We start from the raw sequence: 17,557 nt of genomic DNA on the forward strand, positions 1-17,557 counted from the left end.
GAAACACAAATAATAATGTATTCCCAATCTTGTGATAAAATATGCAAACAAAAGAAATAATTTTGTGAAGGTTTTACACTACCATGTCATAGAAAAAAAAACACTCAGAGAAGAATATTTAAAATCACTATTTTTAACTTAACTGTTTAATAACACAAACTTGGAAAACTTAACACACAAAATTGAACATGAATAAAATTAAAAACACTCTCCAAAAAGGTTATTTCAGACTATAAAAATCAATGTATTTCTTAATGCTACATTAATTATTAAGAGCTTTGTAATACTTACTAAATAAGAAAGAAAAACTTCTTTGCCAGTGTGTTATTGCATTCTTTATTGACAAACCTCTAAAACAATAAATCAACTTTTAAGGCCTTTTAATTAATTCACATGATTCAAACTGACATTCTGATAAAACATTTTACTCTTACAAAAGTGTGTTAATAATCAAAATAGTGACTTAAGTCCATTAAATTCTACTGTACAGTTTACACAAATGATTTATTACTAAAGCAAACTTAATATAATCAAATTTTAAAATTAAGCTTCACTCCTATGCATACAATTTGAGACAAGTAGCATGCCTCACTTACGAGAATAACATTGGTTGTTTATTTCATTTAGCTTAACGATAATTAATCATTCAAAGTACTCACAGTATTTTATAACAAAAAATCAACAAATACATATTAAAATCTCTTGAAAAGTACATCAGTGGCAGTTCATGATTTGTTTCTACTTTATTTTTGATTCTTAATGTTGGTATTGAAACATTTTTATTTTAAAACATTACTGGTTTTACTAGCTCACCAGCTACATATCATAAAGGCACAGAGTAAAACATGAATATACATTATATTTGTATTTATGCAAAAGGTAGTTTAATTTAGACGAGGTTCAATTAATTATATAGCAAATTTTAATAGTAAATCAAACAGAATTAGAATGGTATAGCTATCTAAATGATATGATTAGCAACTAATAAACCAATACAGTACTATTTTCATTTAAGTGCTTGCAATATTGAAAACTTAGTTTTTGATCATAATAACTTGAGATTTACAAATATTTTTGTAGTGGTGTTATTAATTTGCTGACCATGTTTTTAAGGTGACTTGGTACTTTTGATACAGACAAAAAGCTTGTTTAGAAGACGTATAGGTTGAACTTTTATTACTAACTATGCAAAAAACTTTGCAACACACTAAACAAGACACAATGTAACAAACTGTCATGCAGTCCTATGCTAAATAATGCTCCAAATCCTACTGTAGCATTAAATTTTTATACAATATTTTCTTGGGTGTGTACAAACAAACATTTGTTGACCTTTGTTATTTAATCATAGCAAAAACAAGTTTAAAGGCACAGCAAGTCTTGACAGTAGCTTAGCCAAGGTTAAATTCTATTCACTTTACTCAGAAAGCAAGGTCCTTTTGTCATTGTACATAATTTTATAATGTACTAAAAACCTGTAAAACATCCAATTTTCCTTTTTCAAAAACAACTCTACTTAGTTACATAAGAATTACATTATATAATTAGGCCATGTTACACAAAAACATATTGAATTGGAATATCTTTACACGTGTACAAAAAAAAAACTATCTTAGCCAAAACTATACTGAATAATACATATTTATAATAAAAAAAATGTTACAGAAGACAGATCTCTCTTGTTATTCGATGTATAAATAGTACACAAAATAATAGTCTGAACTATTTTAAAACACCAATATAAATGATATAGGATATGCATTTCCTTTGTCTGAAAACATTTACTCATCAAATAAACTTTAAAGAATGCATTAGAAACATCAAAAATGTTTCTTTAGAAACACCATCATTTACATAACATTGAGTTATGGGTTTAAACTAAGAATATGTTTTAGTTCAAAGCTTTTTATTATAATCAATTATAATCAAAAGTCAAGAAGTCTTAACAAAATATACTAAAAGATCATTCAGATAACAAACTTCTTCCTTGTTTCCATTAAAATTAGATATGATATCAGTATTCTGCCAAATTAATAAATTAAAAACATAGAAATATGTGGCTTATACATTATTTTTGATATATGTATATATACTATTAGCAACAAATTGGAGTGACCACATAATAGCATGTCTTTGGTCTCAACTTTAAGTCAAAATAACTAATAACATTAAACTATGTAAAATTATTCATATAAACTAGAAACATCCAACACTTTTTAATTATCATGTTGAAATACATGCAAAAGAAACACTGAAGATTTTTGAAGAGATAACTGTTTCCTACAACATTACCTTCATTTTTTAAGTGTTTGAAAGATCAGATTAATATTTTTTTTTCATTCCTTTTGGATGTCTTTATCTTCTTCCTCATGGTAACTAAATTCTTATCTAAATCAATATTAATGATAAAAAGTTAGATATATGAAAATAAATTTCTCTAATTAATATGTACTAATCAGTGTATATCATGTAGAACTAGGTTTTTAATTTTTATAACTTTTAGAAATATTTATTTAAACTAGATTACATGAAACAGAGAAACACATTTTCCACTTCTAGTTACTATTCATTATATGTAATAAAGATATGTTTTAAATTGTTTTAGTAGATTATTTTTGTTATTAATTTTCTGTGAAGTAGCATTGAATCCTGGTTTTATGGGCCAATCAAGAATTTAAAAACTTATATGCACTACAACTGATCTAGTTTTTTAAAGGATTTGCACCAACAATGTTTTCTTTGTAGAAGGTAAACAAACAATGTTAAAAAAAAGGTATAGAAGTAAATTGCTATTTAAAATTTAAATATGAATTACATTACTGTAATTACATTGCTCAAAAACTTACAATGAAATGTATCACTGGTTGTTTTAGCTTTGGTAAATGTTGAAAGACTTGCATGGCTCAAAATACTGTTTCAGCAGTGGTGAATATTTAATGTTCTAGTTTGTGTAGGTGTTCAAAGACATGCATTGTAAATCAGAAAATAATACTATTTAGCCAATGGTGGCAACTGCATCAAATGTTTAGAGTAGATCTGAAGGTATGCAGTACAAGTACTATTCTTCTACCCTAATAGTAGATCAAATGGGTGGTTTAATAAATGCTGAATATCTTTCTTAATTTGTAGCCATACTTTACTGTAATTGTAATGACTGTTTGCCATTGTTTCTCATTACTTTGTAGATAGGATGTACTATTTTTTTTCTTCTCCTAATCATAGAGGTAAGTTACATCAATACTTCCTGTAACTTTAGTAGGTGAAAAGCTACACTTATGTTTAACTGCAACTTTGGTCATAAATCTCATCTGTATTTTACAACAGTTCTGGTATTAGGATACTATAGAAATTTATTGTTAGTTTAGTGTTTGTCTCTTTGTTTTACTGTAATTCTGAGGGAACAGTTTCATTAGTATTTTCCTGTGTTTTTTAAAGGGTGGTAAAATATTTTTGTCTCTTCTATACATCATAAAGTATATTAAGTCAAGGCTTTTGTAAAATTTTTCAGCACAAAGCTCCCAGAGTATCCTACATTCTGACAGAGGTTGCCCCCTATGGGGCCCTTTGACCAGAATCCAAGTCTTTTAAGTTTAAAAAATTGTTAAAACAGTGCATTATTTGTAATGTAAACTTGATCGTATAACTATAAAACTCTTTTAACATCTACCAAAACTGTAACAAAATATTAATGAATAATAAGTATTTAAAAATAAAATGGTACAATGGCTAATAAATATGTGAAATAAGCTAATTTTTAAAGCATGGATATTCCCATATTTTTAGTGTAAAAGAAGAACTGAAAATATTGTTGATTTTTCAGTCATTGTATATATTCTATATTTTCAGGTCACTTTATTAGATAATCAGATAAGACAAAAAACACATTTATGATAAATTACTTTCATATTTTCTTACATTTTAATTAATTCTCCATACATCAAGTTCAGAATTATTCCACTTTGAACTCCTGCATTGTTAATTTTTTAAAATATACAAAAAGTTATTATTTTTGACTTTCAACCACACTTACCAGATTCTTTCAACATAATTTCCAGGAAATGTCCCAAATAGTCCCGTTCTTAATGAAGTGCCAACATACCATCCATCATCACACTTTTCCATGACATAGATTGTATCTCTCTCATTAAGCTCAAGCTCATCTTCATGTTGTGGCTTGTAGCTATATAAGGCTCGGTACCTGCCAACAAATGCAAGAAAAAAGGACCTATAAAGGATTTCCAGAATTATTAAACACAAAATTAATTAAACATGAATGCACAGTATTATTTTTGGCACTATTCAAAATATTAAGTTGAAAATTTGTTTCTTTGTTTTTTTCTAATTTAATGCAAAGCTACATTAGGGGCATCTGTGCCAGTCATCTCTTGTTTAGTAGTGTAAAACTAGAGGGAAGGCAGCTAGTCATCACCACCTACAGCCAACGTTTGGGCTGCTCTTTTACCAGGGAATAATGGGAATATGGGAATGACCATCACATTATAACATTCCCATAGCTAAAAGGGCAAGCATATTTGGTGGGATGGGAATTCAAACTCACGGCCCTCAGATTACAAGTAAAGTACCCTTACCACCTGGCTATGTTAGGCCTAAATTGAAAATATTATGAATACGTTTTCCTCCTTCAAAATGTTCTAAAACTCAAATGAAATGTTTTTGTAACTATATTGTTTGAAATTGGTCCGATGCAAAATCACCATCTAAGATGTACCAAACTAATCTTACTTGGCTATAAAAGATATTACATAATGTACATAATTTAGTTTTCCTAGTCCTAGGAGTGTAACTAAATAAATAGCCCTACAAGTTTTATAATTTTAATATACCATTTAATAAGTGGTTTTAAAGTAACTAACTTTAAGTACATGTAAAAACTGTGTTAAATGGGCACAAAAGGTAATAGTTTCTATTTATGCTGATAGATATGCACATTTCTTCACACACTGTCTGTGAAACTGCTTTATTTGTTACCCAGGAACATTTCAAAACATAGAAAAGCCCTTACGGTATAGGCTCACTGAATGTGTTTATGTGCAGACTTTCCATTACAGGTTGTTTGGTTTCTTCAAGTGAAAACTGACTTGTTGGATAGGTGGGAAGCTTCTGAAAGGAAAAAAAAAAAAAGAAGAGAAAAAAGAGAGCAGTAAAATTTCAACATAGATTTAAATACTCATTGATTTAGTTTTAAAATATATCTTAATACAAAACATTGAATTATTTCTCTTTCTGGATATATTCTTTTATATATTAAATTAAGTTTTGTGCTAACTATATTGAAACTGGAAGAAAAAGATTTACACTGTCATGTCCAAACTCGCTTCTAACATTTACTGTCCAAAATTCAAGAAAACATCTAACATTCCACTTCAAGATGTTCAAGTAACTCAAAATTAGCATGACTGGAATTATGTATACTCTATACTTTTATCATTCAGCCACATTGCCTGAAGTTTACTCAAGAATAAAATGATTTTATACCTATCACTGTCCCTAGAATTTGACACTAACTAACTGCTAAAACAAGAAACTATATACAAAACAGTGTATAGTGTAATTAATATATTATCTATGCAAAAGAATGAGTACAAGTATCTATTTATAATACAGCTTAACAAAACAAAACTATTAAAATGTAGTTCTAAATATTCAATAAAATTTCATGTTAAGTGAAAGTTTTACAGGAAATACCTAAATTTCATAAAGTCAGTAATTTTCTTAAAATCCTCATTTCCACTTAAACATAACTGAACAAGGGAAACTGGCACTAAAAAAAACGTGACTATGTATATATGTAACTGAGCTTTAAGAAGTAGCAAAAAAAGGAAAAACTGCTTCATATTTTGATAAATTAACAAGGCATTATTACTGCTTTAAAGTTAAATTACAATGTCTTGTGTGCATTGAGAATATAATAATCTTTACTGTAATAATTTGATAGAAAATAATTATTTTAGTATTTAAGTTTAGCCAAATCAATTTTTTTTGTGCATTAAAAACAAAATAATTTCATTTTGAATATGTAGTTGATTTTATCTACTGTAATCTATAAAACAATGATATCATTTTGAACATACGAAAATTTCATTTGATCATACACACACATACCCACAAATAAATCAACATATTTAAAAGATACGTCAAAAAATACTGACCTATTATTTCAGGATGAAAAAAATATTTTAAAAGAGAGTAGGGACTTGTTACATATAACTTGTATGTTTCTTATGCAATGTATATTGATACTTTTAAGATTATTTATCTACCTAGTAATTTTCAAGACTGGTCATTAAACAGACATTCATTAGCAAAATCACCCTACAACACTATGGTAGACTAAAATGTATAGAATTCGACAAAGTACATTCGTGGTTATATACTGACACATCTTTGGAAATCGAAGAAGGAACTCGATATACACTAAATAAGATAGAGGTTTCTATGTGCTTATGTAACTTAAACCACTTCACAATATTAAATTTAAGTAAGTAATTATACATATTAGTTATTTACAAATATTAACTAGATTTCTTAAATAGTAATAACTACATTGATCAAATGTGATAAGTATATTACATGAAGCTCTATCTTTCTTTGGTGTTTGAGAATTTTACCAACCAGACCAAGTTTAATTAGGGTTAAGGAAGAACATAAAACATTGTTAGCAAAGAGAGTACTCGACTGAAGAAGTGAGCAAAATGGTATTGGAAATTTTTTGGTTTCCTTATTGCTCATAATTAAGACTCTTTAGTATTAATTTCAATTATTATTGTAGAATTTTAGCAGCTCTGTTGACAAAAATTGTTAAGTAATTAAATGGATTTAAGATGAGGGTCAAGATAAGGGAAATTGAGAGTTAGGACATCCCTGATGGGCAATAAAAGGTCTCATGATGATGAAACTTAATTGAGTGGACAGCAACTGCTTGATGTAGAAACACAAGTGTAGAAGACAATGTTTCAAATGTTTTTCACCTTTTCATCTTTGGACAAAAGGCAAAAACCTTTAAATGTCATCCTTTATACTTGTGAAGTTGACATCCATTCAACTAAGTTCATCATAAATACTCTGTCTAAACAATTTAAAGATCTAATGATGTCCCTTAATTTAATTAAAAAAAATATAAAATTTATCTCTTTAGAAGATGTAGCATATAATACTATTGTATGTGTACTAAATATTCAAATAAATGATATACTTCAATTAGGTAGAAAAAAAAAAGATTAGATAAGAGAAATGAGAAATATATAATAATACTTTTATGTCTACAAAAACAGTAAGTTATACACAACACAATCCATAAAATAATAATCTAGGTAAGGCACATTATCATAACCTATAAATAAAATGTGTATTAAGTATAAATAATTAATAAAAAACTCTGAAATCAAAATACAAGTATTTTTTTCAAAATTTCTAGTCATTGAACTTTAACACCATAATTAAAGAGCTTCATAACAAAATATTTATCGATCTCTAGACAATGTAATATAACTGATAACTTACTCTAAGCCTAGTATAATTCTAGTATAATATTTTAGTCATGGCATAGTGACTCACAGAACAGCTCCATGTTTTTTTTTTTCCAAGTACAAACTTTTAGCTCATAGTTCCATCTCTTGACCAATTTGAGATCTATTTATAGCCACAACTACTGAGGATTACCTCTTTCTTATGTACTGCTTACAATTAAAATGTTATAGCATGTTAACTTCATCAAGAAAGTATAATAAAGAGTACTCTGGCCTGCAAAACCTGCTATGACAAATAATACTTAAGATATTTCCTATATAAAAAACATTCTTACCTTTGGTAAAGATGCAGCCTGAGTTTCAAGGTAACGAGTTTTGTCAATTGGGTAATTTGGAGTCTGACAAGAACTTACAGTACTATTTGTAATTTGGACACTAATAATCAGAAGAGAAAGATCAAATGTCATGAGTATATTTAAATATTAATCAAAGGAAAAGCATAAATAACTATCAGTGGAAAAAAATAATCAACAAATGGTTGAGTATAAATATGATTTCACAGATTTCCAAAGCTTTCAACTTGAAGCACAATATAAACTTCATACATTTAGAAGTCAGATATTTTTTCAGTGTTAACACAGAAGCCTGTGCAAGTAAAATGGTAAAATAAAAATAAATTCTGATTTATCTGGAGTAAATAAATAATCATTTTTCTTTTGTTTGTTTGCTTACACAAAGTTACACAAGGGCACATAAGCTACCCCTTATTTTGAAGTGACTGACTAGAGAGAAGTCAATCAGAGTCAACAGTATTCACTGTCAACTTCAGACCTTCTATTTTCTGAACAGATGACAAAAGTTGACCATTAAATATATAGCCTTCTCACAAGTGTGGACAGTATTTTTGGCAGTAATGAAATGCTGTTTTTAAAAAAATAGACCCTGGATTCATTGTAAGGGCACACCAACACCAATGAGCAAAGTCATGCCTAACAGAACATGATGGAAGCATTTCATGGTGTATATTGCCAATTTAGTTTTCAAACATTGTTTGAAGTTAGGAGTTATATTAAATGCAAGATTCACTGTTTAATCCCATAAAGTCTTTACTGTTGAAGGAACTATAAATTGTATCTGGTTGAAACTGTAATTATTTTTAAACATGTTATCAGTTTAAAACCTTATAAAAATGAAACTTCAGTATAGCTTTGAAAGAACTATGGATACTATAGCAAACTAAGTGAGTTGTTATACTATGAATACTTTATTTTTTAAAAATTTATCAAGAATATTTGCCATGATAAGTGTTTAGATGTTCTGCCCTTATTGAAGTAAAATACATTATATAAAATATGAAAATTATGCATACATTGGTGAGCTCACTCCTCAAGAATGCACAAAACAGATCCCATAATTCCTTAAAGAACAACCTAATAAATTTCAAACTAAATGACACAGTGTAAGGATCAAAGTTGGGTTATTTCCCACTTTTAAGGGCATTTTTTTCTCTGGTCCTAAGAAGTGGTTGTACCAATAGGTAAATAATATGATAAATTTGTAATTACATAATACATCACAGACAAACAAAAAATTCTCAAAGTTATGTATATTTCCTACTTACTGTACAGGACTTGCTGGAGGTCTTGGAGATTTTGGAGAGACTGATACTGAATCTAGAAATATCACCAAACAACACTATTATAAGCCTGAGTAAATAAAATATATTTTATTAAAAATTGGTTAAGCATTAGAATAACTTTCTTGTCTTATAGACACTTAGTATAACAAAAGAAATTAAAAAAATTATTACACTCAATATGACTCTTTTTAAATAAATGCTATCTGCTGTTGGCCTGTAATACACTTATAAGGTGATCAGTAAAGATTATACTCAGAGTACACATGGTTAGGCAGCAAAGTTTGATGACTTATAATGCTAGGAACCAGGTTTTGATAATTGTGATGGGCACGGCACAGATAGCCCATCGTGTAGCTTTGTGCTTAAATATAAACAAATAAATGTGTGGTTGAGTGCAAAGACACACACCTGCCAGTTTCTATGATGAAATTTTCTGCATAATGCTAAAAAAGCTATTCATTCTATTTGATATTGTAACAAAGAAGTATCAGAGAATTCAGATCTAAACAAATGTTTGTTACATTTCAGAAATTATCATCATCATTATGGCTGATAATTATTTCTAGAAAATTAAGATAAAAACATTCAAAACTTAACAAAGATGTGACAATAAAATCTGTTGAATACATAGATGGGTATTCAATTTCTAGTTTTGGTGAATTACACATCGCTCCAATGTTACTGGTGTTGTTTGTCATGGCTCTTAATTTGTCAATTGATGACACCTGCTCACATACTGTTAGCTCATTGAAAACCCAACTTCCTTAACCTGAAGATGACCTAGGAAGGTCAAAATGCTTTTCTCTCCTTATCAATAAAAGTGTTAATACCCATACCAGCTGTTCTGAGGCACATACAAAACCTAACTTTGTTTTAAGTTTTGTATTCAGTATGGATTATTTTTGGTAATTAGTTTGGGAAAACGAAAACAATTAACACACTTGTGAGGAATGATTTGGAGCACTTTTAAAGTGGTGACCTTGTGCTATACTAAGAGCTACTACCTTCTAACAAGTGGTATTAGGTTTCTCACTTTTAGTCACGACTGTCACTAATGCTTTCATGGTTCACTGGTTTTTCTGTATTTTGAAAACCTAGGTTTCAAATATTTCTTTATTTCTATGACTAAATATTATTTGTTACACATATAAAATACATATTAATAAGAGACTTTCCTATGAACAATTTTATTAAGAGCAGTAATGTGGCTGTACCTACTTATGCAGCCCACTTTTTCTCTTGCAAGTTCAGTATAAGAGCAATATATTTTATAGACTGCATGCTTTTGTTGATCTTGATATATATTAGTCCAGCAGGCCTATTTATTATTTCAACAACAATTATTCAATCATTGAAAGCATACAGCTTCTAAAAATAAAGAACTTACACACACTCATTACATTATAAATGCATACTGCATACATACTATATTATTTTAGTATAAAACTTCCAACACTAGCCAAGTAACATTGGAACAGTACTAATGCAGTACACAAACAAACTAAACGTTTTCTACTTTCCAATAGTATTAAGATATGTTTTGGAATTAGTTGGATATTCTGGTATGTAGAGTTGTCACAAAACCCATGATTAAGAATGTTGTTAAGTGAATTTGTTCCTTTGTTATTCCTTGATAGATAACACAAGAATGCTGTATGTTGTGCAATAATGTAGATAAACATGTACTTCAACTGTAGATCAGGTACTAACTCAAGGTTACAAACTCTCTTATGTTTCAATGGAATTGACCAAGACTGACATAAGTGGCATGTGTCTGGAAAATACTGTATTACATATAAATGTTGGAGATATCCCATACTATAAAATTTTAAAAAACCAGAAAACAGCTAAAGTGGGATAGAAAAATTATATGATTTGAAAACAAAGTTTTGTCATAGTTAATGTGGCATCATTAGGTACTTAGCATGACAATTGAAAAGATATAAATGGAATTGGTGATGTAATTAACATAAAATTAAGCTTAGCATAAATATAAACTTTTCCCTTGTGTTTTATTTACTGAAGATTTGTGTTCCTTTATTAAAGTAGCTTCTTTTATTTTAGATTTATTAATATTAGGTTCCCAACAAATAATTCTAAGAATTTTATTTTCACTACATTGTCTTAGATATTTAAAATCTTGGTAGACAAATGACAGAGCTTTCTATGTTTTGTTATTCTAGTATTTAAATTCTTAGAAGTCTTTCCTACATGAGATTCATATAGCCCACACATTTTACACTATAAACCTCTTCTTTCTCAACATTAATTGGTTTAATTCCATTTTTGAAGATTATATTCAATTTTTTTCCTGGTAAAAAATAAATTTACCTAAATTTGAAATTTTTACATCCTTTCTGTTTTTACCACAGTATTTTTATCATATTTGATAGGCTAGGTACATAAGGAATTACACAATAAACCAAATTATCTAAATGACATTTTCTTCTAGTCAACCTATCAGCTCTTAAGTATTTTCTAACCACATTATTAGGGTAATCACTCTTCTTCACCAATAACTTTTCCTGATAATATACTTCCTTATTAAACTTTTTTTGAACTGTAATTAGTTTTTACAATAGCTGATAAAGTTATTATAATTCCTATTTTTTTTTAGATTTGTGATGAGCTGATGACCAATTCAAGTAAAGACCAGTATGCATCTCTTTTCTAAATATCTTTGTTTTAAAACCATTATTAATCCTACTAACCATGACTTTGAAAAACAATAACTCACCTTTTTTTTCATTCTCATAGGTAAATATAATATTAGAGTGTAGTGAATTTCAAAGTATTAAAAACTATTCAACAGTATGCCCAGAAATAAAACTAGTAAATGTATCATCAACATATCTGACAAAAGCATAATCCTAGATTAACCACAATTTTAACTTTATAATCAAGCATGCTCACAAAAATGTTAGCCAGAACAAGTGCTGCTGGACTGCTCATACTTATTCCCTCAATCTGGTCATAAAATACTTCATTAAATTAAAATACAATTTATGTTGATGTAAAAAATTAACATTCATTTCAAAACATCTGAAGGAAGTTGTGTTCTTAGATTTTCATCTTATACAAAACATAATCAATGGATAAGTAAAAACTATAAGACTCAATGTACCTAATAACTTGGTGAAATGTTCTCTATTTTTTATAACACATTTTCTCTGTAATGAATAAGGTCTCAATATACAAGGTAATAATGTACCTAGAGTATATTAAAATGCACCTCTAGTGGATACAATAAGTCTGAAAGACACATCTTGTTTATGTATGTGATGATGCCACATTAAACTCTCTCAATACAGGCTATCTGACTGACCATATGACCTCTTGATACTCATTTGAAGTCTTTTTTAGATTTAATACTTCTGACTTTCGTGTAATTCCTAAAACCTTTTAAATGCATTTCAAACTTCTTTCAGTAAAACACTTTAGTGTTATTTTTTCCCTACCATATCTGAAAACAGAATTGGTAAATTCTTGTAATAACCAAAAATAAAAAAATCAAAACAAATCTAAATTACCCTTTTTTCTTTCATGGATGATTTCAAATGGTAACAAGAAACTACATTAATTTATCCAAAGATCTCTGAGTTTGTAACAGCATACATCTATTTACAATTAAATTTTATTTCTTAGTGCCTTTTGAGCTATGTTATGTCCAACTACTATCCTTGCCACTATAAGTTGTAAATCACTTGAGACATGTGCAGCTCACATTATACTATTAAATTACATTAACCCATGAGCTACTACAAGTTGCTTGGGTGCATGCTTTATGAAACACTTTTATTATATTATTGTTATTTATTTTACTTAACTAATCTAAAAAGATCCATATTCTTATACTTTAGTTACCTTTATAATTATACATAAAGAATAAACATGAAAAACAAGAAATGCTTAATCTTTTTTCTTCCTCTTGATTGTTGAAGAGAGTTAACCCTAATTTTTGTCGTATACTAATCATAATATTGCACTTAATAATTTTTATTTAAATAAATAATGTATAAAACAATATAGACTAAAAACATTCAAACTGGAGACAAGAATCGTTACAATTTCATCAAACCTAGTTGTTAACCTTCCCATGGAATGATGTTGGTACTTTGTGTGAAACTGACATTTAACCATTCAGAATATAATATTATACAATAAGTCATTTTACAGATGAAAACCTTGACTTTATGTTGATAATATATAATTAGACATAAGACAGAACCATTAACAAATTAGGAAAGAAAGAATGAAACAGGTAGGTGTGAAAGGAGAGGTGTGATTTTATTTTCAATAGCTCTATAACCAAACAAAATTAACACTATAATAAATGTGGTTTGTCTGTGCAAAGACAATTCTGCAATGTAATTTATGATTATTTTCATACCTTTTTGAGAGATGATGGATAAAACAAGAAAGATGGCATGTTAAAAGAAAATGGGTCATTATGTCACACTAGCAGAAATTTGGGATTTTTTAAAATATTACCTTGCAGAATTATGAACTTATAACTTGTATACTATTAAAATATGGGTTATTAGATAATATTTTATGCTATTCTGATTCATATAATGTAGAAAAAGGTTTTAAAAAATTTAAATGTAAGACATTAAAACCTTGTTTTATGCACAATAAAGGATACCCTTGGCAATAGGGTTAGCAGTTGCAAAACATTGTTTTAGATATTTTTTTCTATCTCATTTTAGTTTTTTCTGAATTTTAAAATAAGTACTATATCATTTGGTATATAATGCTGTGATCTATTAATTAGCTCTCTCTCTCACTTATGTTCAAGCCCTAAGTTTGGTTAATGAAGTTTAACTCTTTCCATAAACAGTAATACTCCTCAAAAACCTAACCTGTAAAATTAAGTAGTTCATAATAAACTTCTTTATAAGTTGTTACGAAATTCTGAAAGTTAACTATCAAGTGAAGACACCAGTTTTCACCTTATGAACTTATCTAACTTTGTTTTTGTTAATAAGGATAAAAAAATATTTTATAACAAATATCTTGTCAAATCTTCTGTGTTCTGTGAATTTCTGGGAAACTAATTTAACATGAATATACTATACTGCCATGCACAGTACACTGATGGGAAAAGAAGATATTCATAAGATGAGTACAGCTAACAAACAAGGCTATGGAGGCAGGCTTTTTCACTCTTATGTTGATTAGTCCATAAGCCCAAATTTTTAAAGATGAAAATAGCCTATTTCTCTTTCTATATAAAAAAACAACAACAACTAGGTATTAGCACTCCATAAGTTGTGATGAGGCAGGAATTTGTGACAAGATTCTTCTTTGTAAGGCACACAGTACATGTAACAATATGGTAATGGCTTGAGCTTAAGAAAAAATGCTCTATATAACTAACTATGAGTTAGATATAATGACTTCTACAGACAAAAACCATTACAAATCTTATAGGCTTTACCTTACCTTCTTAATAAAATGCACCAGTTAATTTAAGTTGCTTAATAAAACTGCTTTTGATGAAATTAACAAATTTAAGTCAAATAATATAAGGCTAAATGATGTGCTAATAAATAAAACATGATTCTATACAATTAGGACATTTTAAGATTTTGATCAGTCTTTCTGTAAGTACCACTCAAGTTAAATAAATGTAATGCCAGAGACCCAGGTACATATCATTTCTGTGTTAATGTTTTTACAGTAAGGTACCTATAGAGTAAAACTTACGCATTTCTTCAGGCTCACGGAATACTTCCAAATATGCTGATGGTACAATGCCCTTTTTATTCCCAATTCTTCCTTCATACCAGTTTTGATCCACTTTTCCAGTCAGGATTACAGTTTCACCCTAAATATTGAATTAAAAATGGCTGTCTTGGACACCAACCTAACAGAAATTCTTAGATGCTAGGTTTCTGTTTAAAATTCATTGTAGCAACAAAAAATTATATTTCTTATTCATCCTGTAGATAAACACCTGTTTAACCTCACTGCAACATGAACAATGACTTGATTGATAAGGTAATCAAAAACAAGTTTTAAATTGTAACATATAATACTAAGAAACAATGTGGCTAGAACAACAAACAAAACTTTTGATAACTTTTTGGCTTTAATACACAACTACAAGAAATTAATTTGATTCAGAGTGATCCTACAATTGACCCCTTAAGGCAAAATTAATGCCATGTTAATCAAAGAGTAAATTTTTCTACAGGGATATAATATCTTTGACTTGTGTCACCTCATGATTAATTTTACCCTTTATATATAAAGTGCAGCATTAAACTTAATTTACTAAGTTTGGAAAACTACAGTTACTATTACTATGCTATCTTTGTCATTCACAATCAGTGTCTACATAAATTTAGAAAAAAGTATGACTCAAGAATGATAATATCGACATTTCTCACCTTTCTATTATTTCTACATTAGCAACTAGATCATTTGACCTAATTATTACTCATTTTAAGTTTTAACAATTTTGAATACTCTCTTTAAAGAGGAGTAGCTTTACTAACTTACACATACTGTTATCTTCTATTATTGATCACTCTTGCATCCATCAATTTATGTATGACTTGTTTTAATTTTTTTTGTGAAATTTAAAACACATTAAACAACAAGTAGGAGGTGATTAAAAATCTACAACTGAAGTTTGGTAAAAAAAAAAAAAAAAAAAGAAGAATGAAAACTTTATCACATCAAATTAAAGAAAGAGGCCAGGTTGGAGATTAATATAGATGTCCTCTGTATAAGGATCTTCTTACAAAGTATGGCAGTAAGCAACCTTTTTATAATTATGTAAAGAAGTTACTCACTACTTCCTAAGATTGTCTAAGCTCACAATATCCTAAATATCCAGAGTATGAATACGATGGTTCAAGTGTTAATGATGATGATAATTTACTTAAAGACAAATTTAAGAGAACTATTTCATTAAAAGCAAAGCTGTTATTGTAGTGTTGTTAAGTAAGTTTCTATACTCTACATTATAGTTCAGTGTTGAGTGTGAAAGTTATCTGAATCCCGAAAACTGTTTGCATTAACCTTCATGGCAGAGATGCAGAGAACTCTGTAGCTGACAAAAGTACATAACCTAAACTTGGTGCCATAGTTGAATAACACTGAATGAGTTCATAAATATTAACACTATAATCTTACAAGAAAGATAATTTGCACAGTATTTCACATATCTATACCAAACAACCAGTAAAATGCAGTAACAAACATGATGAATATATAAAATTTTATATTAAACTTGTGTAGTAACATACCTTGAATACAGAAAGTTCCACTGACGTCTGGGCTCGAAAATTGTACTTTGCTCTTGCTTCACCTTCTGTGGCTTTTCGAGGCTGAAGATGAGCATTTTCTGGTGGGATAATCTGAACCAAAAAGAGTATATGTACAGGTTATACAGAAATTTCATAAACTCTAAATTCAGTTCCAATTACACCCATCTGACAAGTCAGAAATTATTTAAGACAACCTCAGTTAATTACTTTAGAACAGTTTTACTTGTGGCTGTCTAATAACTTTATTAGACCAATCATTTAAAATTCAATTTATGCTAAAACTTGTCTGATAATTCAAGAAGTGTCTAAAACACTTTAAGTTTAACTTAAATGTCTTCTTAAAAATGATTTTTTGTATGTATTTGTCTGATATTATTGGCACTACCTACCTTCAATTAATTTTATAATAAATTTTACATCAAAATTAATAAATACACATGCCTTAAGAAACAATTCATATAAAATAATGATAAGTAATTTAATAACAAAGGTATCATGAAAATATACTTGTACTAGAAGTTTAAAAAAAAGACATAAATTAACTTTGTGTATTTGCAAATATAAAGAGAAAATAATTATAAAAGTTATATCCAGAATTTGGTTTTTGGTGGCTAACTGATAAGTTCAGGGTTCAATCCCTGTTGTGGAGACAGATCAGATGGCTTTAGGTCTTACCTCTACGTATTTTATAGGAAAAATGCCAATCATTCCATGATGTTCACCTTGATACCAGTTCTTGTCAATTTCCTTAGTCACATACACAATATCTCCTTTATTCAATGATAGCTCTCTGCAAGTTAAAGAAATATATATGCATAAAATGTAAAAAATAAATAAAAACCTGAATCAGTTATAAAATTTATCTGTGTTTAGTTAAGACATACAAAAATATAAAGCAGCATTTTTCATTACTTTATAATAATTTAACAATGTTATACATACGAACCCATTTTTCCACATAAATAATCTATTGTGAAAGATACAACTTGAAAGATATTGTTTTTAGTTGAAAAAAACAACAATGTGCAACTTTAACATTTGTAGTTATCCAGTGTGAACAGCTATCTTTAATGCAAGTATTAAAATTAGAATATGAAATTATTCCTATCAATGTAGAGTCAAGTAATATCAATTTTGACTATTTCATCACA

At 28.4% G+C, this 17,557-nt stretch overlaps 1 protein-coding gene across 11 annotated transcripts in view; it reads right to left on the reverse strand.

The window, feature by feature from the left end:
- Nucleotides 1–312: 312 nt before the first annotated feature.
- The window catches only part of LOC143252697 (uncharacterized), a 119,866-nt gene continuing 102,621 nt past the window's right edge, over nt 313–17,557 (reverse strand). For all 11 annotated transcript variants that reach the window (XM_076505241.1, XM_076505244.1, XM_076505243.1 and 8 more), the window contains 8 exons: nt 17,082–17,196; nt 16,386–16,496; nt 14,836–14,956; nt 9,109–9,160; nt 7,823–7,922; nt 5,024–5,121; nt 4,031–4,198; nt 313–2,388 (listed from right to left, as the gene is read on the reverse strand). In XM_076505241.1, the coding sequence (XP_076361356.1) occupies nt 2,388; nt 4,031–4,198; nt 5,024–5,121; nt 7,823–7,922; nt 9,109–9,160; nt 14,836–14,956; nt 16,386–16,496; nt 17,082–17,196 (766 nt within the window). In that variant the 3' untranslated portion in view covers nt 313–2,387. The remainder of the gene's footprint in view (nt 2,389–4,030; nt 4,199–5,023; nt 5,122–7,822; nt 7,923–9,108; nt 9,161–14,835; nt 14,957–16,385; nt 16,497–17,081; nt 17,197–17,557) is intronic.

This window comes from Tachypleus tridentatus, chromosome 6 (assembly GCF_004210375.1).
Source record: "Tachypleus tridentatus isolate NWPU-2018 chromosome 6, ASM421037v1, whole genome shotgun sequence".
NCBI classification, from domain to species: Eukaryota; Metazoa; Arthropoda; class Merostomata; order Xiphosura; family Limulidae; genus Tachypleus; species Tachypleus tridentatus.